The sequence below is a fragment of the Petromyzon marinus genome, chromosome 22, assembly GCF_048934315.1.
Source record: "Petromyzon marinus isolate PM22_M1 ecotype Great Lakes invasive population chromosome 22, UKy_Petmar_22M1.pri1.0, whole genome shotgun sequence".
NCBI classification, from domain to species: domain Eukaryota; kingdom Metazoa; phylum Chordata; class Hyperoartia; order Petromyzontiformes; family Petromyzontidae; genus Petromyzon; species Petromyzon marinus.
The window spans coordinates 14,740,711-14,766,526 of record NC_133688.1 but is presented as its reverse complement, the minus strand read 5'-3'; the positions used below and the strand labels follow the sequence as shown (position 1 = coordinate 14,766,526).

The 25,816-nt window shown below is 43.1% G+C and overlaps 1 protein-coding gene across 3 annotated transcripts; it reads right to left on the bottom strand.

The window, feature by feature from the left end:
- Positions 1-7,051: 7,051 nt before the first annotated feature.
- LOC116944960 (E3 ubiquitin-protein ligase Midline-1-like) lies at positions 7,052-24,274 on the bottom strand. 3 transcript variants are annotated; one of them, XM_032958956.2, is made up of 8 exons: positions 23,456-24,274; positions 20,615-21,314; positions 17,719-17,814; positions 16,871-17,107; positions 16,399-16,421; positions 15,798-15,919; positions 12,861-13,116; positions 7,052-9,950 (listed from the first exon to the last, which is right to left on the bottom strand). In XM_032958956.2, exons 2-8 carry the CDS (start codon positions 21,281-21,283, stop codon positions 9,587-9,589), a joined length of 1,767 nt encoding a protein of 588 aa, XP_032814847.1. In that variant the 5' UTR covers positions 21,284-21,314; positions 23,456-24,274; the 3' UTR covers positions 7,052-9,586. The 3 variants fall into 3 exon arrangements, with proteins under 3 accessions (XP_032814847.1, XP_032814846.1, XP_032814848.1); XM_032958955.2 differs by lacking the exon at positions 23,456-24,274 and adding an exon at positions 22,565-23,449; XM_032958957.2 differs by lacking the exon at positions 23,456-24,274 and adding an exon at positions 22,565-23,449 and having other exon boundaries at positions 20,696-21,314.
- Positions 24,275-25,816: the final 1,542 nt, after the last annotated feature.

The window sequence follows — 25,816 nt, the reverse complement described above, 5'->3', positions numbered from 1 at the left end:
ATTTGGCGATTTTGACTATAAAAATAATTGTAATCGTACAGAAATGACATTTATAACACAGATCAGTGGAAAATCTTTATATTTATGACAGGTGAGGCTCTGCCTCCCCTGCCTCCTCTGACCGCATGTCCCTGCTGTACACGATGCACTCTGGTGCATACGAGCGTTCAGGGTTTTAGCGCAATCGTCCTCGCTGTGTTTCGACATCACGGAGTAGCACTGATTTCAGATTGATTAGTACCCCAGTCGCGGAGTTAAGTACACCCCTGGAAAAAATAGTGTCCCTGAAATAAAATATTTCATTGCCTCGTCAATCTTGTATTATTTGGTACCCCGGGGTACCGCCAAAAGGATCATTCGTGAAATGCACCGTAATTTTGTTGTGGCTGAAATCATTTCAATCGTGGAGATAGTCTTAATTCCCAGAACTGATCTGGTACCGTCTGATGTGAATCTACCATTTATTCTGAAGTGAAGACAGTTTCCAATAATTCCTGCATTTGCTATCACTGTCAATACGTCGCAAGGACAAACTGTGAGTATGTTGGACTTTATCTCAACGAACCTTGTTTTCTTCCCATGGACAACTTTGTGTTGCTTTGTCAAGATGCAAACATCCAACCAACATCAAAGTGCTGATTCAACAAGAAAAACTTTTGTGAGCTGATCGTCAATTCACACCAAATGTGATAAGAGATTTTTATTATTATTAAATAAATTCAATACAATCTTTACATTTTACACGTTTTCATTACATTACATTTTTTATGAACCCGTCATATGACAGGCAATTACACTAGCTCTTTATAATTCAGGTGTATTATTGAAAAGTGTATTTTCAGCGGTTAACTTGATAAAGATGTGTGTTGCTTTGCACCCTCTATAAAAAAAAAGTCAATGTGTAAAGTAACAACTGGTATATTCCCTCTGAACCAGTTAATGCCAAGGAGTCCTGACCCCAAAAAAGTGATTTTTTTCGGCGGAAATTATCAATAGACCACATGGCATGTTTAATATACAATGCACTGTTTAATGAATGCAAACCACTCAGAGCTGCACTGGCGTATTGAATACGTTTAACAGAAGCAGATATTTGTTTGTTTGTTACAAAGTACACCCACGCCACGTGTTGGTTTATTGCGACGTGTCTAATGATACTTATATACCAGAGGGCAACTTTTTTCATCGATCGCATAGTTTAAAAAAAAAATCACACGACTGGAGCCATAATGGCTGTGGATCATTGGAGGTACACAACCGGACTATGCTGAACACAGGGTAATTGCTAACCTCTGTGAGGCGCGAATACTCTTTCCTCTGATTTTGCACCCTGATAAATTTCGTTACGCCACAGTACACTTAAAGCCAATATGCATGTGTGATGAATAGTATTGTACTTTCTACTGCATGGCTGTTAAGCACGGCACAATTTGTCTGCTTACATCAGAAAGCTTCCTTAATTGGACTCACGATTAATTCTACTATATTTAGCTCTTAAAGGGGATCTATTAAACCATGTTATTCATTCCGTGAGCCTAAATTAAAGGGAAAATAGCTGGCAAGACTGAACAAAATACGTAGGTTATGGTCACAAGGGACTGACTTACAATATTCATTGGCAGTGTTGCCTCTTAATAGCATGTTAATGCACATTTAGTTGTTTAATCTAGTAGTTTACTTAAAATGTTCGTTCAACTTTATCTCTGTACAAAAATACCACTGAATTAACATTTGAGACTTATTCAACATGTAATACATTACAAGTGATTTTAAAGCACTGCGACAGCACATTTGAGCCTATAATGATTATCCAGCCAGTGTTTACCAAAGTACTTATTGGAGTCATGCAACATACATTTTGTATATATACAAAAAGGTTCTTAAACATGTATTTTTAGCACATTAGATCTATTACAAAACGGGTTGTTTTTTTACCATAGAAATTCTGAATTCACTGCAACAATAACACAAAGCCCTTTAAGCTTGTTTTTATTATGACCAATTCCAGAGTTAGATATGCTAGGAAAATATACCTTCATACCGAGTACTTGACCAATTAACACCGTATTGTAATGTAGTTTATTTTTATTCTTGGTTCTTTCGGTAAAGTCACGTAGAAGGGAAATAATACAAATAAAACAATTACATTCTCACGACGTTTCGATTGCAACACAAGCAATCATCATCAGGTGTTGCAATCGAAACGTGATAATTTTATTGTTTTGTATTATTTTATTCTTCTTCTACGTGACTACCGAAAGAACCAAAAATATTAATCCCTGCAGTCACGAAAGCTTTAAATCGAAATTTGTAGTTTCTTTTATTTTTGGCTGTGTGCATACATTACTTCCTTTACTGCATGGCAGAGCTTGACCACGTGTAAGCGCAGGTACATTCATAATCATGTTTCCAGGGCAAAGAGCTCAGATTGGAAGCTTGTGAATATCATAAGATGGTTGCATGGGCTGTTGACAACATCAAGTGCATTGGTTAATTACAATAGTAATTATGATTTAAAGCTTTCGTGGCTGCAGGGATTCATATTCTTGGTTCTTTCCCTTCTACAGGACTTTACCGAAAGAACCAAGAATATAATAGCAGTAATTATGTTTTAGCACTGTTCTGAAAATAGTTTGGAACCATATTTCCTGGATTTCCAACTCGTTGGGAGGAGCACTGAATTATGAGCCTGGCACCCTGAGTGTGATTCCCAGCCACGGTTTACATCAGTGGTGAGCGATATCTGAACCAATCCTGCACTCTTCACCATACGCATTGACCAGCATGGTGAAGTATGCTCAAACAACCCCCATGATCGACTTGTCGTGGGGATGCCTTCATCTAGCAGTGGATTGACAAAAGGCTGTACTCAAATTCATGACACTTTGTTTATTAACGTTTGTGGACTTCCATAATATAGGTTTTTTGGGTTAGATCACGTGAATATAAATGTGTCGTTAAACCCACCACCACCTGACACGGCCAATTAGTAAGGTTAGTTACGTAAACAGAACATGCCAATTCGTCACCAGTACAGCAACACCGGTGTGTTGAAGAGCAAGTCCACACCATTTACAATCTGAGTACGACGTTTCACCAGTAATTACAACTAGCTTCATCAGCCGACAGACAGATTTGTATTTACGCACTCTAACCCAAAAACCTATATTGTGGATGATATTGGTCGCAAAAGCCTACATGCTAAACTTTGTTGGTGTTTTTACAAGACAGGAATACATTGGATCCAGGTTAGTACAAATTTCTAACCGTAACACCTTTCATGATATCACTTTAAACTATGCCCAAATGAACAACGATGCACACTTTGTCAAAACATATATATGCATTTCAGTGCAAGTATTCGGTATTTATGTTGGAAAGAACCATCCGATAAGGAAGTTTATGCATTGTTGTTAGGCAATATGTAAAGTACTATATATTACAATTGGATGCAGGAGGGATTGTCACAAAAAGTAGACAAAAGTTCAAATAAAGCTGCCTTAAGAAAATGACCATTGAGACGAAAAAAAAACTGGACAGGATATACATATGTGTGGAAAACAAGTGCTCACTTGATTATAAACAAACTACTCAAACACTTTGAATTGAACAACAAAAGTTTTTCATAAAATCACGTCTAATGCAAAGCATATACTCATATTAAAACAAATGCACATTAGCACTATTGTGCCCAGTCGTCTGGAGTGGCCAATGTTACATTGTCAGCCTCTACAGAGTGGTATAAATGGCTGATACGAGTAATTTGTAATGTACAGACTGTACGTTTTTCTTTTATGCAGTTACTAAAATGGTGAAATCTACGTAGAAAACAACGTGATAAATACAATGTCGACAGCAGGAACAGTCATGGTGTTTTGGTGATTCCAAGCAATATTCAGAGGGCAGCTGCATATCTATATCTGGAGCATGCAGATTGTTTTACGTGCATAAAAGCAACACTTGACACCAAGGGATATTCTTTCCTAAACAGTTTCACTACTAATACTTACATGAGAATGAGGTAGAACTGAGATAATTTTTATTTTATGCATAATACATTGAGATATAAAATGTAAAACTGATTTATTCTGTCACAAATAGTCATACAATATGCATTAGCAAAAATCCGAATCTGTTTTTGACTGAAGTAAAACAGATACTCTGTATAATAATATTGAGAATATGCTAAATTACTTTATAGTACACCCTTTTCTATAAAATGCATCCAAACTAATTTTAAGTAAAAAAAATCTACCCCTTAAAAAAGCTAAAAATTTGACAATGTATTTTCACTCGAATGTGCTTTTGCCTGCATTCAAAATCTTAATGAAACATGCTGAAATTATAACCCGTGTAATTATCCACAAAGGACTGCGAATTCTTTGTTCCTATGAATCCTATACAAGTTTGGTGCCATTCTGAGCCCTGTTCATATCATAGCCAGCTGATCTTGAGGAAGACGGCACACAATAGCGAGGAGTTTGGCACGTGTTGTTAGATGTGGGCAAATCCTATGCTCAGTTCCCTCCAGACATACTCGGAGAAGCCAGGTCGTCGAGTTCCCATATGAGATGCAACAAAATTAAGCCCTACTCGTGTGAGTTGTATCTCCAAACCATACTTATAAACCTTTACAGGTGTGCACAAATAGATGATTGTTGCTACACACATCAGAGAGGATCGTCAGTGTGTGTCTCAAAGTACTCAATCGTTAATGCGGAAAGCGATACTGAAGTTAATGCTACTCGGTTGCATATAGCATTAGAAAACTGTTATCACCCGTGTGCACTCTCTAAATCGGTGTTGATATAAAAAAAATTGTGCAGCTTTAAAGCACTAGGGGGCCGTCCATAAATGACGTCACGCACCTGGGGGGGGGGGGGTTTGAGAAATGTGATGTCACATCAAAATGCGCAACTTTAAATATAGAATTGTTATAACTCATTGTTATAACACTCCTACAACATCAGAGTGCAGCGCCACATTAAATACGCACTACAATGACAATAGTTTAAAGCGATTTGAAGCATGTTTTATTTTCAAAATGGAAATGTTTTTTTGGGTGGGGGGGGGGGACAGCTTTGTGACGTCATATTTGAGGGGGGGGGTCTGAATTTTTGTGACGCCGTGTGACGAGGGGTAAAAAAATCGTCCAAAATCGCGTGACGTCATTTATGGACGGCCCCTTGGGGAGAATTGACACCGCAGTATGATAGCTCCGTCTGTTTCTTCCTGCTAATAAAACAAATGTTGCGTGGGTTGCGAACAAGTAAAGGTTTTGGTGGATTTTAATCAAGTGTTCATGTAATCACCACAAGCATGAATTATATCAATAATATCTGGGTAATGGGTGGGTGTTCATTGTAACAAAATAATGGGCCAATGAGCAATTCCAAAAACGAAAAAACCCGTTAATTTTGTAAATTCAAAACTATTTTGGTTTAACACTATCATCCAGTCGAGCAGTTTATTTTCACTGTAAAATCTTAAAATGTTCTCAATTATTTTATCTTTACATATACCAACTGCTTAATTGCTGTTGGCATATATAAAAAGTGCTCAAACAAGCTTTATGTAATTGAGACTATGTATTATCTCCCTCTAGTGACAATGCAATATCATTGCATGATTATATTAAAAATACAGTACACAACAGTACAATGGATGCAAGTAAATGATCACAAATAAATATATGCATTTCACTTGTTAAAGCTGTCTTTTAATAATGGCTTTGTTTAGATAAATCAAAAGCTATATGTAAAATGTTTTAACTTTGTTGTCAATTAGTACTGCAGTAGCAACCCTTCCAGGTTGTATGAAATATAATGGTAATAGGTTCTAGATCTTCATAATTTTAGTAAACCAAACCAGTGGCTCGACGATGAGCCAGGGTCGAATTGCCATGCAATGGGCCACCACAGTTCAATAGAGAAGGTTCAATATCTTTGCAGTATAGAATTGAACTTAATATAGTAATAAAAATCTGTGGTGTGCAAAGTGCAATTTGATTATCAAACTGTTCACGGACTCAAACTACTGATTTATTTTTATCCCCTACTGTATAGGAATACCCAGGTGAATGTTCATTTGTAGCAACAATTATGAGTAAATATGAGTTTGTGTTGTGTATTATTTTTGTATGGGGTTTGCATAATCCAGCCACGTATTTTTCAGTCCTGCGGCATGGTTACAGAACGTTGTATATTACGTCTGACATAATAAATCGCGCGGTCTTAGTTTCACAATCCAGACTGTCCTACCGACTAATGTAAACACCAATTGGCTCCGATTGGATACAAGATAGTTTACAGTAATTGCTAAGAACTGGTACGAAAACGAAAGGGTAACATTTGCAGTACAAAACAAACCTTACAAAACCTTTACACCATTGGAAACCTCATTTGCCAGTAACAAAATATGATAATTGATTTTTTACCCTTTTATCTGGCAACAAAACTGACGCCTTTTTTTACAAGGAGTCATGTTTACATTGACCACAATACCTGCGGTCGGAACGCAAACAAAAAACAACTCTGATAATGTATTGGCACTGTCCTTGAAATTGATTGGTCCACACCCGAGACAGCTTTCTTTAGAGCCTCGTCTCACATGGTGTTGGACCAGAAGACGCCAAAAGACGCACGTTTTCTGGTCCAACACCATGTGAGACGAGGCTCTAAAGAAAGCTGTCTCGGGTGTGGACCAATCAATTTCAAGGACAGTGCATACATTATCAGAGTTGTTGTTTTTTGTTTGCGTTCCGACCGCAGGTATTGTGGTCAATGTAAACATGACTCCTTGTAAAAAAAGGCGTCAGTTTTGTTGCCAGATAAAAGGATAAAAAAACAATTATCTTACAAAAACCTAGTTGCATGCTTCACATTGGTCAAGTTCAGTACGAGTAGTTTTTAGCACCAAGTTTTTTTTTTTCAAAGGCAAAATATCTGTACATCACTTACCCACACTAATCGCTCGTAAATTGCTACAAAATGTACAAAACTATTTTCAGTATGAATAGGCATATTAATGTCATTTTTTTTTCACTGTTGAAGGTACTAAAGAAGCAATTCCTTCAGTATGTTTTTATACAATTAAAAGGCCAGACTTACTGGCAATACATCCACCAGTCTAAATCATTACATGGGGGGATCCATATGCATTTAAACTACACCTTGGTAAGAGTTGTTTTGCTCTGGTAAGCTGACCCAAGTATTATTGGTCTGAATGACTGAGTAAGCAATACAACTCGTGCTCAATAGTTTTGAGGCGCAGGCATTAGGCAAAGCATGTCATAATTTTTTTATTTTCTTTGGTTCTTTCGGTAAAGTCACGTAGAATGTCCTCCAAACAGTCTCGTCCCTTCGCCTGATGAAGGCCGCTTGTGTTGTGGCCGAAACGTCGTGAGAATTGTTATTGTTATTTTGTTTTATCAATTTATTATTTTATTCTCATTCTACGTGACTTTACCGAAAAAACCAAAGATGAATCCTTGCAGTCACGAAAGCTTTAAATCGAAATTTTATTTTCTTTTTCAATGGTAACCAAGCACATTGCCATTATAATGTAACCTTGTACGAAAGTACATTCCTGGCAAGACATGTTAAGCAATAAAGATGTCTGGAATGGAACATGGCAGGTGTTGTAGATGAGGTTGAGGCAACAAAGGCTGGGCTGGGTGGAACGTGTGTCGGATGGAGGATGGGGAAGTGCCGATTTTGCCGTGACCGGCATTGGAGTGGCCTCCATTAGTCCAGCGACCAAGGGCAATCCCTAAGACCAAGATGGTGGGGAGACTCTTAGGGGAGATCTTGGAGGTGATGTCTTAATTCGCAGCAGCAGCTACAGGATATGGCGAAGCGCAGAAAGTTGTTGTCGATATCTTGATGACTAGTACATTGAGATAGGATGAAAAATAAGTCCATTATTAGATTAATAAGGCTTTTATTAGTTTCTTATATACATGAGGCTTTGCTCTTTATACACCCCACCCACACTCAAGGGGGTATCAAAACAATGTACAATTTCAGAAACAAAATCGGGTAGAATAGTTTGACTTGGCATCTTCCGTTGCCTAAAGTTCATCCTCTGCCTCCGATTTCTTTTTTATTATGCCATGCTTGATCCCAAAGTGGGATACGAATATCAGTGCGTGCTAAAACATCAGCTAATAATACCTGTATAATCACGTCACCTTAATATAGCATCCAAAAAGAGCTCGGAGTACCCAGATTGTTCCCTGTCAAACAGAAGGATACTATTACTTTTATATTTTACGAGGTCTGCCAGTAGCTTTAAGCTATTGGCAACGTGTTTTTTGTATGTAATCTATTCATCCAGAGATGCTTGATTTTTTTCAGGAGGGTTATGTATTGGATATTGAGTTGATTCCATGTGGAGGAGTGTTTTGCATGTAGGAGGAAACAAGTCCCAGAGAAACCCTCGCACTCAAAAGGACAACACTAAGACGTCTGCACAGACAAGTTCAAGAATACACTTGCTGTACTACTGTCTCCTAGGCGCCTTGTAGATCAGAACGTTTCGGAGTGCATCAATATTATTATTTTAAATACACTCTATAACAGTGTAGCTGTTAAAGATGTATTCCAAAATTCGTAGCCAAATGTATTTCAGATAGATCCAGTCCAGGATTTCCGGGTGTCTCAAGTGTGTCAGTAGGTGTTTTCAATGGTTTTAATGCACATGGGACAATTTAAGGTCCATGTTTTACTTTTTGCACAGATGGTTTGCTGGTGAGAAGCAACATTATATTGTAATATTGTACTGTAGAATCTTGCCAATTCCCATATCCTCTGAAAATAATCCGTGCCTTATTTACAATCACTTGTGGCAGTAAGCAATGTTTTTGAAAATATGATTTCACACAGTTTTAAGTCCAACATTATACAACTGTAATTGGTTTGTCGTGCAGTAAAAATTACCCCAGTTGCAGCGGCAGTCACGGGCGGTTTATTTCAGTGTCACGTGACACGGCGTGCATGCCCTCCAGCTGCTCCGATCGCTGATGCTCTAATGATCCCACGTGCTCCTTATTAAAACCTTTTTGTATATATCTGTGTAAGAACCTAATGCCTTGTTAATGTCACATTTAGCCCACTATTATACACTACTGGATGGGCTGAATATTGCTTATATTTATGGGTCACGGCAAAACAAGTGTTATAATTCAACTTTATGTTAACTTTATACTGTGTATGTGTATGTATAACTACATACCTATTTCCGATTAAGCATTAACGTATCTGACAATATGGAAACTGACCAAGGCTAATACACCGCACAAAGTACATAATATAACTAAATATATATTTTTTTAAATCCAGGGCCACATATTGAGAAGAATTTAGAATCCTGAAATAAATACAAATCAGAAAACATAAACAGTGCACATATAACCACCACTGTGCTGTTTCACGTCGCCAAATTATTCCATGCTTCACCACAAACCTCATCCACAGCAGGCTCAAGTTCTCTCCACGGCCATCGAGCGAATTTTAATCCGAAGGAGTTGTACATGTAAACAAAACCACAGGGGACAAGCGGCGTGCTCGCTCACTCGCTCGCTCGCTCACACAAGCGTGAGGAAATCATTGGGGCTGCCCAAGCAGAAGCATGGGTACAAGGGCTCCGAGAACTTGCTTACGAAGCAGAAAATCTCTAGCTTGCTGTCGGCGTCGTAGTACGCAATGCTGCCCCTGTCCACGTCCAGCACGACCATGAGGCGGCGCGGCACGCCGGGGCACTGCACCACTGTTGTGACGTTGCCGTGCCAAAAGGTACAGCGCGGTGTGAAGTTGGCCACCCACTCGAGGGCCCAGGAGGAAGTGCTGCGGCCCAGGCGAGACTCTGGCCCCGAGCGTTCCACCTGCCGGTAGGCCACGCCGGCCGCCCAGCCAGTCATGCTCGGACTGAGCATGACTTCCCAGTAGTGCCTGTGTAGAACGGAGAGACGTATGCATATATATGGCGAGGTCGTCATCAGCCATGGTCAGTCCATTGCTGGATGAAGCCCCCTCCAAACGGCAAGGTCAGTGCTGCCCTAATGCAGCACCAACACTGCCTACCTTCCTTATGGGAGCACAAATAAACATAGGTATATGCTGTATAGATGTGGGTCTCAAACTTTCTGGATCTGCAGACCATTGTGAAATGTAAAACAAAGTTTGCAGCCAAACCTAAAACAGTTTGCAGACCACCGTGCATTAGAAATTTGATCTTTTGTGAAAAATAAAATCTTACCAAAAGTTCCACAGACCACTTCCCATGGCCTTGCAGAACACCAGTGGTCTGTAGATCACAGGTTGGAAACCGCTGCCTAATAGGCATGTAATGATGCACAGGTTCGTCAAACAAATTCAGGTCTTATGCAAATGATACACCGATCGAATTGTGCTTAAAGGAATCGATTATTGGCAATTCATGAAAAAATTTACAATTTGTAAAAATTATGTTATTCATTTAAGCAAAAAGAATGAACAAAGCTAATTAAAAAAAACTAAATCACCAATCAAATGAGATGAGAAAAACTACAAAAGAGCACAATCTGTAATTGTAACCCCACCCCCGCCCCCCCCCCCAAATTGTAACAGGTGAATAAGTGCATGTCTTCTGCTCCAGCTGTTTACCATACAACGCGGATCTGTTTATAATTTTTCATGTAATTATACTTGGCAGTGTCAGAAGAATGACCACAATTTAGGGAATTAAAGAGAACGGGTAAATTATAGCACAATTAACAGCTTGTTATGGACATTTAATCGGCCTTCTCAAGGTCCCTAGACTTGATTAAATGCGCATGAAAACACAAGTCTAATCAGTATATCATATGTTGCAACCTGGATTTGAATAAGTACACGTGCAAAGTACATTATTACGTGACTAATGTTATTTGCTTTGAATTCACATTATGAATACCATGTACCTAGGTTTAGTCAGAATTTGTGGATTGCAGTTTAAATTTGAACCCTTTACAAAATACACGAATGAATAAACTTCAGAACGAAACATGATTGAGAACATCAAGAATAGATTTCATTCTAACAATAACACTACACTTTTTAAAATAAAATTTGTTTATGCAATTTACAGATTGACTGGCTATTTTAAAGTCCAAAAGATAATTTGCTTTCTTCAACATAGTGTATTTGTATATTTTACTACTAGTGTGGAATGATCTACTGATGCACTGTACAGCTCCTATTAATAGAGTACCATTGAAATTAGTTTCTGTTTTGGGAATAAGCTGCAGTGAATTCATTCAACAAGTGGGTTGGAGTGGTGGTCGTGACAGACACTGATAGCAACAACAATGACCATCACACAAAAAGATAAAGCACAACTGCAACACGCTAAACACGTCAGTAAAAGTGATTTACTGCTCCAGTGATCACTGAGGCAGTACTGATCTCCTGTTTACAGCCCTGAGCCAGTGGACACAAATCCTCCATTCCTATGATGGGGCAAGTCAATAGGACAACCATTGTTAATTTCCTCACCAAGTGGTACTTATTTTATCAACCACGATTGTGAGCTGCTTGCTCTACCGTTGAGCCACCTGGCTGGAAACACACTAACACATGTTTATATCGGGATCATTAAGTCAAACCTCAGTTACACTTTGACGAAACAAAAGATGAACTTAAGTAATTTCCAATACTTTGTAGGTATGTAATAGTTCTCCGCGTTTCCCACCACCCCCAGCCCCATCCCACCCTACCAGAAATTTCATGAATTGTGACCATGATGTGAATCAAGACTCTTGTTTTGTTGTGTCGATATAAAAATCTCATTGTAAGTTGTCTTTGCTCCAGTAGCTTAAATATTACTTACATCATTTGCATGGACGTAAAAAATATTCTTATTCGCATGACTCAATGCCTGTCCCTTGAACCTTAATAAGTATTAATAAAAAAAGATGCATCAATGCACCCTTAATATTCAGCTTATGACCAAATCACTCTAAAAAGCGCCCAATTTCTTGAGGTTTCGGAAGCTTAAAACGGGATTGAGCTCGGACAGTGCTTGAATAGGTGATCACCGCGCATAAGACAGGTGTTATAGACTGTGGGTCTATGTGGTGGACAACAGAGGACAGTGCTGTAAAGTAAATTGTTATACTGCACTTTGTTCCCATATATAAAATACCTGGCTTCATCAACCTGCACAGAATATTGTGTTGATGATCAAACAAATTATATTTCCCTCGTAGTTACAACCAGCATCATTACGCAGTTGCCAGAATTGTGAAAATGTCCTCCACTCTTGGGCCTTATCAATAAAGTTGATGAAGCGACTGCCTATTGCGCTCATGCCAAATGCCATGAGTCGACATTGGAGTCATCCACACTTTCACATCCAGTGCCGGATTAAGCTAGTGTGCGGGGCCTGCAGCATATGTTATAAAGGGGCCCTAAATTAAAAAATATATATTAAAACACTATTTTTTTACTTGCATTGCAAAGTAATTGTATGTTTTCATGTTCTATACAGCCAGATCATACGACAAATCGCTAACCTTAAACACCCAGTCGTTCATAAAAGTTGAAGGCGGTATAGTACTATAGCAATAGAGCAAGTGCAGAATCACTTAACCGGAATTGATAGCTTGAAAGCATTTAGCGCGGGGCCCTTGAAAGTGCGGGGCCAGTAGCATATGGCACTTTTCCGACTAGGATAATCCGGCACTGTTCACATCCGCCGAAGGAACCATAGGTACCATTGCCAGGCGGAGGACACAAACGCTTTCAACAATGCTAAGATCGCTGTGAAGTACACGAGGGTGCCAAAAACAACACCGGGACGGTGGTGGTGTTGGCGATGGTGGGGTGAGAGGCGATGGCCACCTTCCATAGGCGAACCCTTGCGAGCACATGATGTTCCACATGTCCTTGAAGGGGTTTCCGTGCAGCGGTAGCGGGGCGTGCGCCAGCTGCCTCTCGCCACGTGGGCGCGCGGACCGCCCGTGCCGCCGGTGGGGCGGATGGTAGAGCCCCGCGAAGCCCAGCTGCGGGTGAGCCGACACCGTCACGGTGCGGCCCTCGTTGGAGATGCGCAGCATGGCGTGCTGCACCGCACCCTCGAACGCGAGGCTCGCCTTTTCTGCACGGGGTTGACGGCAGTGCAGGACAGAGGGATGGTATCAAAAAGCTCGGACGGACGGATTCATAAATGAAGTCGCTTAAGCGATCCAAAAAGAAATTGTGATCTAACTGCTTTTTACGCGGTCGATTACTTGGGCCACCTTAAAAAGAGTGGTCGCCCACCCACTGTATCAATTGCACGTTTTGTTAAACGCTATTTTGCTCTCCCTTTGATGTTCCCACTGTATTCTTGGCTCTTTAAAAACAATGCTTATATATAAAAAAGTGGTCACCCTGACTTCCTGCCTTATGAAGGCAGGAAACCCCCCTATATTCCATGCCGAGTGTGACGTAGCTGATGATGTCCATGGCGTCATCAAGCCCCACTAATCACCTCATGTCCAGTATCACACGTGGGAACAAAAGTGGACCTTTGTTCCCAACTAGTTTCCATTAGTTATATGATTTGTTGAGTAATACAATAAATTATTGGAAGAGTAATTTCTGATTTCAATAAACGGACAGTCCAACTAAACGATATACAAGAGATGAGTGGGGAAACACCTTAAATAACGTGCGCACAACCTGCTGCAATTGTTTGTGATGAACTTGTATCAACATAAATACAGTACAAATCACTGTCGCCTTTGACAAAACCACCCAGATTGCACCGATTCTCGTCAGAACCTTGGAAGATAAAAAAAAAGTTGAGCCCAGATAGTGCTTAGATGGGTGACGACTACGCACCACAGGTATTGTAGGCTGCGGGGTTGTGGTGAACAACAAAGGGCAGTGCAAAAAAATACATTGTTGTAATGTACTATGCTATGATGTCTATGCTACCAGTGTGGTAAATTATGGTAACACAACCCCGATGACTAATATAGCATTTGGGGGCCTTCCTCTAGCAGTGAATTTTAACAGAGGTCTGGGAATATATATTTTAAACATTATATACAGTATTTATTATAGCAGTGTCATCTGAGCGATTCATGTATCCTTCCAGATTTCTCAGATCCAAATATTGGAGAAATTACACCAGAAGACGGCATGGCAGAATTACCTCGAGAGTCATTTAACGGAGCTTCTCTCTTTGCAACATCAGACGGAGCTCCTCCATGCACTCTCAACAGTGGTATGTCACATGCCAAGATATCTGACATACGAATACATTTTAGCTGTCGGCATAGTTCGTCACCAAGTTCATCGCTAAAGTGATGAACTTCGTGACGAACTATACTTAGTAATTAACTATAGTTTTGTGCGTGTAGTTATCGGTGACTGATTCTGAGACCATCAAACCTGTTAAGCTTAGAAACCGGGAATAATCACGGGTGGCTGTCCAGATTGGAACCCAAGGTCCCAGCAGTGCGAGGAGCTCAGTGCTCTTAAAATGTTGCCACTCTGGCTGATGGGTGAAGCGTACATGAAACTGATTTTTAGGATGAAGCACGCCTTACAAATGTAAAGTATTATTATGCTCATTCATCATCATCAGCTATATTCTATCCGCTGCTCTCATTCTCTGTATTTCATGAATTGCCTTCGAAAGTTTACTGAGATACCCTGCATATATTGCGTTGTATTTTCCAGTTGTGTCCCACCAAGTGATTTTATTTTGTTTAGCAAACTTTTTGTGTGGGACTTTTTACTTGCTTATATTTATCTTGAGCCCAAATATGCAACTTGCTCTCTTAAGTTCGTCGATCGTTTCCGATACTTCATTTCCATTTGTTATAATTACTGTTGTTGGTAAATTTGAGATGGCAAATGCGTTCCCCAATAATACTTTTTTTGATCCAATCCAATGTTTGTTCAATATATTTTAATGTTACTTGAGAGCCTTAGTGAGACTGTATAGCCATGCATAACTCATCTTCTGAAACTGGTCATTTATTAAATTTCGATTTAAAGCTTTCGTGACTGCAGGGATTCATCTTCTTGGTTATTTCGGTAAAGTCACCACGTAGAAAGAACCAAGAAGATGGTAATTTATTACTTTCTTTATGCAATCGCAATGTAGTTCCATCTTCATCATCGGTTTTTAATGTTTTTCTTAATTAAGCCTTGATTTGTGAGAACTTGGATGAATGAATTCGTTTCTACCGACTCCAAAAGCCAAACAATGGTATTTGATATTTATTTGTTTGAGAATGGTTGATACATATATACTATATCTAGGCAATAGAAAAACATCAGAATTTGTCTTTTACATTGACCATTGCTGTGTTCATTAATATATTTCAATGCTGGCGCTTATAATCACAGTTGACCTTTGAATGAGATCTTTCACAAAAATAAGATATTCTACGTAATGTGTGTGGAGAGAGGAAGTGAAGGTGGGTCCTTAGCACAGTTAGGTGTCCAGTGTGAGCAGTCCAGTGCCTGATACGAACACTGCAAGCTGTGGAATGGCAAACTGTGCCCCCACGGGGAAACGATACTGTATGGGACGAGAAAACAGCTGTGGGTGCCGACAGTGACGAGTGCAAATGTGCCATTACCCCCTGTCACGATAGCGAAGCAGTACCGGGAAAAAAGACCGACTTACAATTAATCAATTATTTTTAGGTTTAGGCCACGTAAACGATCTGGCCAAACATAACGTTTGGCTGCGAACACATACGCGTTGAGACGCGTGGACTATCACCTCCGCTGAACCAATCAGCTTTTGTGTTGGTATGCAAACTGCCTGCTAACCTGGCTCCTTGATGGGGATTCCCTTGACGACTCGTTGGAGCCAGTCGGCCGGGACAACCTCATCCTGCACCTCAAAGTCTCTCTGGATCTTGGGAACGGCGATGGCGCTTACAGCGTTTAAACTGTGGGGATAAGCAGGCGACGCTTGTTAGTGCATTTTCAAAGTCAATAGTCTCAAGTGATTTCTTTGCTCAAATAAGCAGAGGGGCTACTCATCTCCTGTGGACAGGCCCTGAGCCAGTGGTGGAAGTTCCACACCTCTGGGGGGGGGGGAGGCTACTCATAGGACAACCACTGATCACTTTCCAACAAAGTGGTAGTTAATATTATTGAGCCTGGATGGAAGAGGGGCCGAGTCAACCCCAAACCAGGAGTTGAAACTTGCAACCTTCCGATTGCGAGCCGTTCACTTTACTGCTCAGCCACCAGGCATTTGGTGCAGAGTAATTATGTTGATGTGTAAATTTAAGTAAAAAAATAAGTATATGGATTGCGGCTGGTTTTATGTACGAATGCACAATCATGAGTGTAAACAATGTTGTTGTTTGTACAGAATACACACTCAATTTGCTTTTTGTAAAAGTATGATAAAAAGCATTACCTTTTTACATGGCTGCTGTAAGCCTGCAAAATAAACAGTTATGAACGTCAATCTCTGTCCAGTACAAAGAGCTACTGCATATACTCTTGAAGACACGTAACATTTGTCTTTATTTTAAACAAGGTGAAAACCCAATACGAGACCCTCATTTGTGAGAGACATGGAACCATCACGAACGAGAGACCGTTACGATTGCAAAATTCACTTGTGGGTAATTAAGAAAAGATCTGGTTAAGATATACTGTACTGCAGGGCAATGCCCCCATCCTTCAGTGTATTGTGGTGGTGAAATAATATAACCATTCACAACCCCTGGTGATTTGATGAACTGCCATGATGCAATGCTGTGATCTGGAGAAACACGCATTCGGCGGTGGATCGATAAACGGCACACATGCGTGCATACATGCCGTGCATACGCAGACGCACTGGGGTAGCGCAAAAAGCATGCTCCCAGAGCTCTGCGACGCACCTTAAGCAGGTAGAAGTCGTCCTTCTCCTCCGTGATCTTTTCTATGGTGGTCTTCACTTCGTGCAGGGCCTTGAGGTCCGAGCTGGAGACGTGAGCCACGGCGGCGGCCACGACCTGGCGCGCCCGCGTCGCGTCCTTCTCGATGTTGCGCCGCACCTTCTCCTCCTCCTGGATCAGGTGGTGCCGGATGGTGTCCAGCATGTCCGACGCCTCCTTCTTGAGACGGTCCGTCTTCAGCTGTTGTCGGCGCGCGGTCAAAAAAAAACAAAAACTGTAATTATGGCTAGTGGATTTTTGTGTCGTGTAACACATTTGTTCAATGAATGCAATTATATTAATTTCCCCTCCCCCCCCACCACCACCACCCAATTTTCATGTCAATTTAACTATCGGCAGCATGTCGGGAGACAACGTATGCTTTCCTTTCACATCTCTCGCAGAGCAGTGCATCCGCCCATGTTGGAGAACGGCCCAAAGAAGCAGATATTACAGAGCTACAGCTCAGATCCCTTCTAGTGACCTCTGTTTCATACAACGGTAGACGGTAGCACTTGCTACCTCACTCTGCTTACGCCACGAAGTTCGTTGCTAAGACCAACAACTCACTATACTTGAGGACCTGGATTAATCAGAAGCAACTGTCTGGATTTGAACCCAGGACCTTACCCATGACAGCTCAGCACTCTGACCTCTGATCCATCTCTAACACATTTACTCAACAACAGCTCTATTAGAAGACTATTCGATTCTTGTCCAAGATGAACTGTAAATGTGAATATACATGCTCACACAAAATGCTGGATAAATATTATATGAAGGAAAACGCATCTCTTTGTAAGGGGTGTCACCTCAATCTCCTGATTCTTCTGTTCAGCTTGCTGTAGGAACTTCTCAAACAGCCCTATCTTCCCCTCCAAGTTCCTGGTCTTGTCTTCCAGAAGGTCCTGAGAAATAAAAACGCTCACGGTAAAACCCCATAAAACTCTGATTAACACTAAAATTGTATGAACATTGAAGGAGTTATGCGCTTCATTTGCAAAACTAAAGCATATCATAACTTAATCTTTAAAAAATATACTTTGTGGTTTTATTTACTTGTTGAAGCATGTAACTGAGGTATGGGTGAAATTAAATTGAATTTAAATAGAACTTGAGTGATTGCCTCTGTGATCAAGGTTTTATGATTTAATCTCCAGCCTTATGAACACACTCAATGCCATCGGGAGGTGAGACTGTTAATTGATATTTGTGTGTGCAATTATTGAGATCTGTAAAGTGCTTATAAGAGATGCTTTGTGAAACAGATAGGGAAATGTGTTTTCTTATCCTTTCCCCGCACCTCCAATTAGCACGGTTGGCTACGTATGGTGCGAAAGAGGTTCAAGATACATAATGAAACACACCAAATTATCATGTTCAGTTTGATTTTAGAGATGATTTCCAACCGTTGCATTCATGATATAAAAATAAATCTGCTCATTCTTCAATAACGGTACAGGCAGACCTCGCTACCTTCATTCGTTATGGCGCTCTGTCCTGTAGAACTCTTTCGCACAAAAAAATAAAAATCTAAAAAGCACTTACGTGGGAGAAGATGCAGCACTAACATATTTGTTTACATACTCTCAGCCAATGAGAGATACGAACGCTCTGAGCCAATCAGCCGCCCACCCTCCGCGATTCGATTGTTGCAATTCATGGTCACGAATACAGAAAAAAAACCTACTTTTTGAAAACGTTATTACATAATTTGTTATTTAATGCTATTACAGTGTGCCTGGAGCCATTCTGCGTTAGCCAGCTTAAAAAAAAAATACTCGCCTGCTGACGCGTGTTTACTCCATCTTGGCCTCTGCCTTATTTACGCTTGTTTTTTGTGAGCATTTTAGACCCATCACGTCTGAAATATAGGCTGCAATTGTTAGTGCTGGAAATGTGAGCAAAGCATCACTTTTGATGTTAAAATGCAAGTGATGAGGTGGGCCGAGGTGGATCTGAGAGCATCTGGTAGTTGTGGGTCGTGTCAGGTGGATGTACTGGTGAGTACGGGACATAATACTGTATACTGATGTTATTATAGTAAAAAAAATACTTATAAAATGTTGGCCATCTGAACTATTATTAGTACTATCACCGATACCCAATGAGGCCCTCATATTCCTCATATGTAAGAAATAACGACGTCGGGAACCCATGCCCATAGACACAACGACCCCATTTCGTGCCGATTTGATGAGTGCTCACTGCTTCAGGAACGCATCTTCAGCGCTCAGTGAGGTCTAAATGGAATTTAACTGCAGATGATGGCTGCAGTGCTTGTAACAGCCACCATTGGAAAAGCTGAATTAAGGAGATGATTCTCATTGTTTTTATCTTCATCTTAAACACGTGTGAGGGAAGCAACTGCCGTATAAAATTAGAAGGCTGTGTTAGAAGACATGCACTTGGTTATACGATGTACTGTACATTCTTATATTTAAACAACGGTGTGATCCTGTGATGTTGCATGCTCATACTGTTTGTGTGCCAGGGCTTGGCGGTATTAAAATAGCAGACATGGGGAACATCAGATGGTCGATGGGTCCGGTTATGTATATAATCTCTACCGTAGATATTCCGTCAAGTCCAATAGTAGAATGTTATTACAGGAAAATGTAATGGTACAGAAAACCTGTGCATGTTTTTTTCTCCTGAAAATGTTGGGAAGATAAGCGTAAGAGCCAAGAATGAATTTAATATTCAAAACACTGCACTATACTTATGGATATTCTCACAAATTCTACCGAATATCATTTCCAAGCCGAGCTAAGTGGCTTAATGTTCACATCCTTTTAGACAACTTGTGCCTGATGGCTTGCAAGCGTAATGTTTAAATTAGGAGATGTTTGCATTTGGTGCCTGGTGCTATTTGTGTGTTGTTGGATAATCTTTAAAGTAGGAGGGCGGGTAGGTCTTCACATGTGCACCATAGATGGGTGTTGGTTTACGACGGACCACCCATCTGTTCATGCTCACTCAACACCATACCACCCATCACCTGTCTACCCTCACAACTACCAATTATACCACCAAAAACCCTACACCCACACCATCCCTTATCACCCAACCACCTATGACATCGCTAGAACCAGTCTTCTCACCCCATCCCTCACCACCAATACAGCCACCACTTGAATATCCTTTCATCCATCCATCCATCACCCCACCAAGACCCTTTTATCCACCCATCACCCAGCTATCCATCACCTGTTCATCCTCCTGACCACCCATCACCCTACCCAAATCACCCAGAGATCATGGAACGTATCTTGGTCTGGTGCTTCCAGGAGGCGCTGTGCCGCGTGGTGGACCTCACCAGGATTGCAGACACCCAGAACCGGTTCAAGTGCCACTCGCCACTGATATTAGCCATGGCCAGGAATTGAATTCAGGTCGCCATGTTCATAGCTCAGTGCCCAAACCACTGCGCCACTTTTCCACTCCCACATGACTGGTCAACCATTATTCGTCTATCCACCCATCCACTTGTCTATCCACACAAACACACATCACCCGTTTGCCCTCCCAACTTACCTACGATTCCACCGAAGCCCATCTACTCACTCATCAGCCATCGCACGTAAAAAAAAAAAAACAAATCCTTCACATTTCTAGTCATCCGTCACCCATCATCCCATATGACCCACCACACCACATCACCCATTACTCGTACATCACCCGGCCGCGGCGTGCGCACGCACGCACCCGGACGTGATGCGCGTGCTGTGCCAGCGTGCGCACGGGGTGGTCCCGGTGGCCGCCCGCGAGCACGCATACGCTGCACACCAGCGCGTCGTCCACCGCGCAGTACAGCTTCAGCGGCTCGTCGTGATCGGTGCAGCGCCGCTCGGCCAGCCGCGCCGTCGGCTGCAGCAGCACGTGCCCGCGGAAGCAGCTGTTCTCGTAGTGGGGCCGCACGTGCTCCTCGCAGAAGGACACCTCGCACTTGGCGCACGTCCTCACGGCCGGGCGCTGGGCATCGCGCCGGCAGAAGCTGCACGGCACCGCCGGCGACGACGACGGCGACGACGGCGACGACGGCGACGGCGGCGACGACGACGACGACGTCGACGACGAGCACGCGTCCAGGGAGCGGCAGCCGCCCGCCAGCTTGAACCTGCCGCCGCCGCCGCTGGTGATGCTCTTGAGGTAGCTGTCCACCACGTTGCGCAGCTTCATGTTGGCCTCGACCCGGCGGCCCGTGACGTCCGTCTGGCACTCGGGGCAGCGCACGTAGGTGTTGAGCTCGCACATGCGGCGGAAGCAGGCGCGGCACAGGTTGTGGCGGCACTGCAGCTGCACGGGGTCGTCGTACAGCGACAGGCACACGGAGCACGTCAGCTCTTCCTGCAGGCTGGGCGCGCAGCTCGCCATGGGATCCGTCGGGCGAGGTGCTTCCCGCTCTCTGTCCGCGTGCACACAAACGCAAAAGGCGCACAACGCTCATTCACTGCGGTCAGTCGCTGGCCCCACACGGGAGGTCAGTCGCTGACCCCACACGGGAGGTCAGTCGCTGACCCCACACGGGAGGTCAGTCGCTGACCCCACACGGGAGGTCAGTCGCTGACCCCACACGGGAGGTCAGTCGCTGACCCCACACGGGAGGTCAGTCGCTGACCCCACACGGGAGGTCAGTCGCTGACCCCACACGGGAGGTCAGTCGCTGACCCCACACGGGAGGTCAGTCGCTGACCCCACACGGGAGGTCAGTCGTCTCCTCGTCGCTCTTCTAACGCAACTGCCATGGCTGATGCTCCCGTGAAGTTCACGTATCGATTTTGCTCCACCTTTGTTGAGGATTCGGTCTCCCAGACTGTTTTGTCTCATCCATGCTGTGCTCGACGACCATACTGGAGGTGAAACTCTTCTCTTGCGAGAATCTCGCTCTGCTCAACTCACTTTGGAATTCCCTCCAATTACCTCTATTACCAAGTTCTTGTGAGTTTGCTCAACTCACGAACGATATTAACTCTTATCGAATGCATTATATCTTCAATAAGTCTGGTTTGCTGCTGGCCACAAAACAGAACTCGGCCAGGTAAACATTATGGGTGGGCGAGTACGTGACTGATACAATTAACTATTGTCACATGCTGGTGGAAACTAATACCCACTAGACACAGTACTGCAAGTAACAACAGTGCATGGAGTTATGTGCAGAGTTTAAATTCTCAGTCGATAGTTCTGCTGACTTAGGAATAGCAATTACTGGAACAAGGCACTAACACTAGAGTATAATGAACGCCTACCCACAATAGTCCAAGCATTGCACCCTATAAAGCTGTGATGCCTCGTGATATCACGAACACAAAATGAGGCGAGATGGATGTGGTGGTACCAAAATAATCCCAGGAAGAGGTTTCGGGTTCGATCCAGACTGAAATGGAGCACTGAGTATGTGACACACATACACACAACCTACATTGGGTATTCTATTTCGGTCTAACGTTGCTGCTATAGTTAACTTAAACATAATAATAGGGCAGTTAAACGTAACTTAAAATGGCCACGAGTTGACAAGTCACAGCCTAAAATGTATTATTGAATACAGTACACGTAAACATGTTACCCGATAATAAATGCAGGCACGGTGGTAGTAAGAGTGCACGTGTGCTGTGTATGGATGTGAATCTACACGCATGTATAATTACATACCGTATGTGCATCCCTTTCTGTCAACCCACTGCTGGATGAGGAATACCTTACGTCCACAGCATACCGGTTCATGCAGTGCGGGTTGGTTGAGCTAAGGAGGTTGGTGGTGGTGGGGGCATAGGCATAGAGTACAACAATTCATGTTGTCCGCTGCCCAACCACGTATAGGACGACCACTCAGCCTATGCACGGTGGTCACCCATCCAAGGCCTGGCCAGGCTCAACTCTTGCGTATCTCATAGGGATCGGTCGATTTAATCACGGGCAAAAAGTACGCGTACCGCTTCCGTCGCGTATTTTTTGTTCCGTATATTTGAAACCGGTCGGTTGGCATTTCGTTGTTGTTGTTGTTGTCGTCGTCGTCGCAGACATTCGCCGAAGCAAAAGGTTGGGACGAAACCCCATCGTCACCGTCACCCACTGCGGCGAAAGTATGGCCAAACAACCACCACCAAACCACTTTGACATGCGACGTCTTGGGAGCCGCGTGGCACTCATCCAGCAGTGGGTTGACGACAACTGGCTCGCGACACGTCAACACACTGAGTCCTGTGCATCACGGTGTGTGTGTGTGTGTACGCGCACACGCGCGCGTGCGTATGATACGTACGCAGTGTCGTATCATACGCACGTGTACACGCATGTTGCGGTGATACACACACACACAACAAAAGGTCACAGTCAAATAGCTGAACCTGAACGATGTAAACACACCACGCCACACGCACAACTCTCGCAAACCATTATCCAATGCATCCTGACAGCAGCAGTACGTCTGCCGAAACTTCCGACTGTGTTTTAATGTAAATTAATAAAAACACACGTAACAGTGTACATCGCACGGCTGCAGTATATATGTCGACTGTATGGTGGTGGTGGTTATATACACACCGGGTGTCACGACGTTCAGTCCCCTGGACTCTTGTTACCAGCGTCCCCCACTCAGCCACTCGCCGTTACAGACGAAGTCTGAGCTCTTTGTGTGTTCCTTTGACAAGTGGCGCACAGCACCGCCGCTCGAGTCCGTGCCGTTATTGATCGACACGACGTACACAACAACAACGACAACGGCTGCAGCTGCAGCAGCAGCAGCAGTCGAAACGTTAACAAGAATGGCCAAAGATGGAGACGTCTCTTTGCGAGCAACGGGGATCGTTGCTGCCTGCTGCTGCTGCCTGCTGCTTTGCTGTCGGAAGCGAGCGACTCTTTGTTTACCAAAAAAAAAACCCACCCCAGGCCAACCGAAGCAGGTAGCCAAAGCCCAGCAGTCACCAGCAACCACCACCAGCAGTCACCATCACCACCACCATTAACCCCAGCCCTCTCTCGCTCTCTCTCTCTCTCTCAAGCCTTGCTTCCCCCGAAAGTGAGCGACGTTGCGACGTTTCGACTTCACGGCCAACCACAGCCAGCCTTCCCCCCCCCTAAGCCTTCCCTTTCCGCCCTCTTCACTCGCGTTCACCACCACCACTCCTCATGCGCTACACAACGACGGCGTCTCTATGGCAGGTCGAGTTGTTGTTGTTGCTACTGCTGCTGGTAGCAAGGAGAAGTAACGGCGACGAGGCACTGTTGCCGACTCCGCGTTGTGTCTCTCTCTCTCTGTCTGTGTGTGTGTCGATGGCTTCTGCCTGCGGGCTGCCACCGCCCCTCCGGCTTGTAAACAAAGGAGGAGGAGGAGGCCGCTCAGCTGTTGCCGGTGACGCGCCGCGCTGCTCAGTCACGTGGGGAGTCCCTTTAAATCATTATTATTCCTGCTACGAATATTGTTGACTTCGCTATGTTATTTGCCGGGATCAAAACGATGAAAAAAAATATATGAATGGGGGTTTTTACCCTTCTCTGGCAATAAAACCGGAGGTTGTTAAGGCGTTCAAACACCAAATGTATTTTTCAAGGCGTCAAAAGTCTGCATTGGACGGCACGTACTTGTGGCATAACATGAAAACGTGCTCTGATGATGTATGCATTGCCTTGGGAACTTATTGAGCTACAATAAGTTGTACACCAGTGGTACACCAGACAACGCCACAAGGCGAACAGTAGAAAGACGATGCAAGTATCAGAGCATGTCTCGCTCGTTTGTGAGCAGTTATATCGATAGGACCTTTTTTGCCAGTACCAAAAATTATGAAAAACAATAATAGGTTTAACCCGTCTCTGGCAATAAAACAGGAGGTTGTTAAGATGCTCACATTTCAAATAGATGTGTTTCAAGGCCTCAAAAGCCTGCATTAACGGCACGTACTTGTGGAAAAAAACATGAAAGCGTGCACTGATGATGTGTAATGACGAACTCGGAGACGATAAGGGGCGGTCCATAAATGACGTCACGAGATTTTGGACGATTTTTGACCCCCCCCCACCCCCTTCGTCACAAGGCGTCACAAAAAGTCAGCCCCCCCTCTCAAATATGACGTCACAAAGCTCTGCCCCCTCCCCCCCCAAAAAATAAAACATGCTTCAAATCACTTTAAACTATTGTCACTGTAGTGCGTATTTAATGTGGCGCTGCACTCTGATGTTGTAGGAGAAACATTTATTTAAAAGTCTATTTAATTAAGGAGAAAGTGTTGTCTATATTTATTTAAAGTTGCGCATTTTGATGTGACGTCACATTTCTCACCCCCCCCCTCCTCGTCACACATCGTCACAACTGTCTGACCCCCCCCCCCCCCTAGGTACGTGACGTCATTTATGGACGGCGCTTAAGACTTGGAGGCACTTATTTTATTTAACGAGCACCATCGGTATAATACACACCCTACGTGGGTACAGTCGCTCGCCTATACACAACACCACGTGGGTATTATTGTTGCTCGCCTATACACAACACTACGTAGGTACACACTATTATTGTTGCTAGCCTATACACAACACCACGTGGGTACACACTATTACTGTTGCTAGCCTATACACAACACCACGTGGGTACACACTATTACTGTTGCTCGCCTATACACAACACTACATGGGTACACACTATTACTGTTGCTAGCCTATACACAACACTACGTGGGTACACACTATTACTGTTGCTCGCCTATACACAACTCTACGTGGGTACACACTATTACTGTTGCTAACCTATACACAACACCACGTGGGTACACACTATTACTGTTGCTAGTCTATACACAACACTACGTGGGTACACACTATTACTGTTGCTAGCCTATACACAACTCCACGTGGGTACACACTATTACTGTTGCTAGCCTATACACAACTCTACGTGGGTACACACTATTG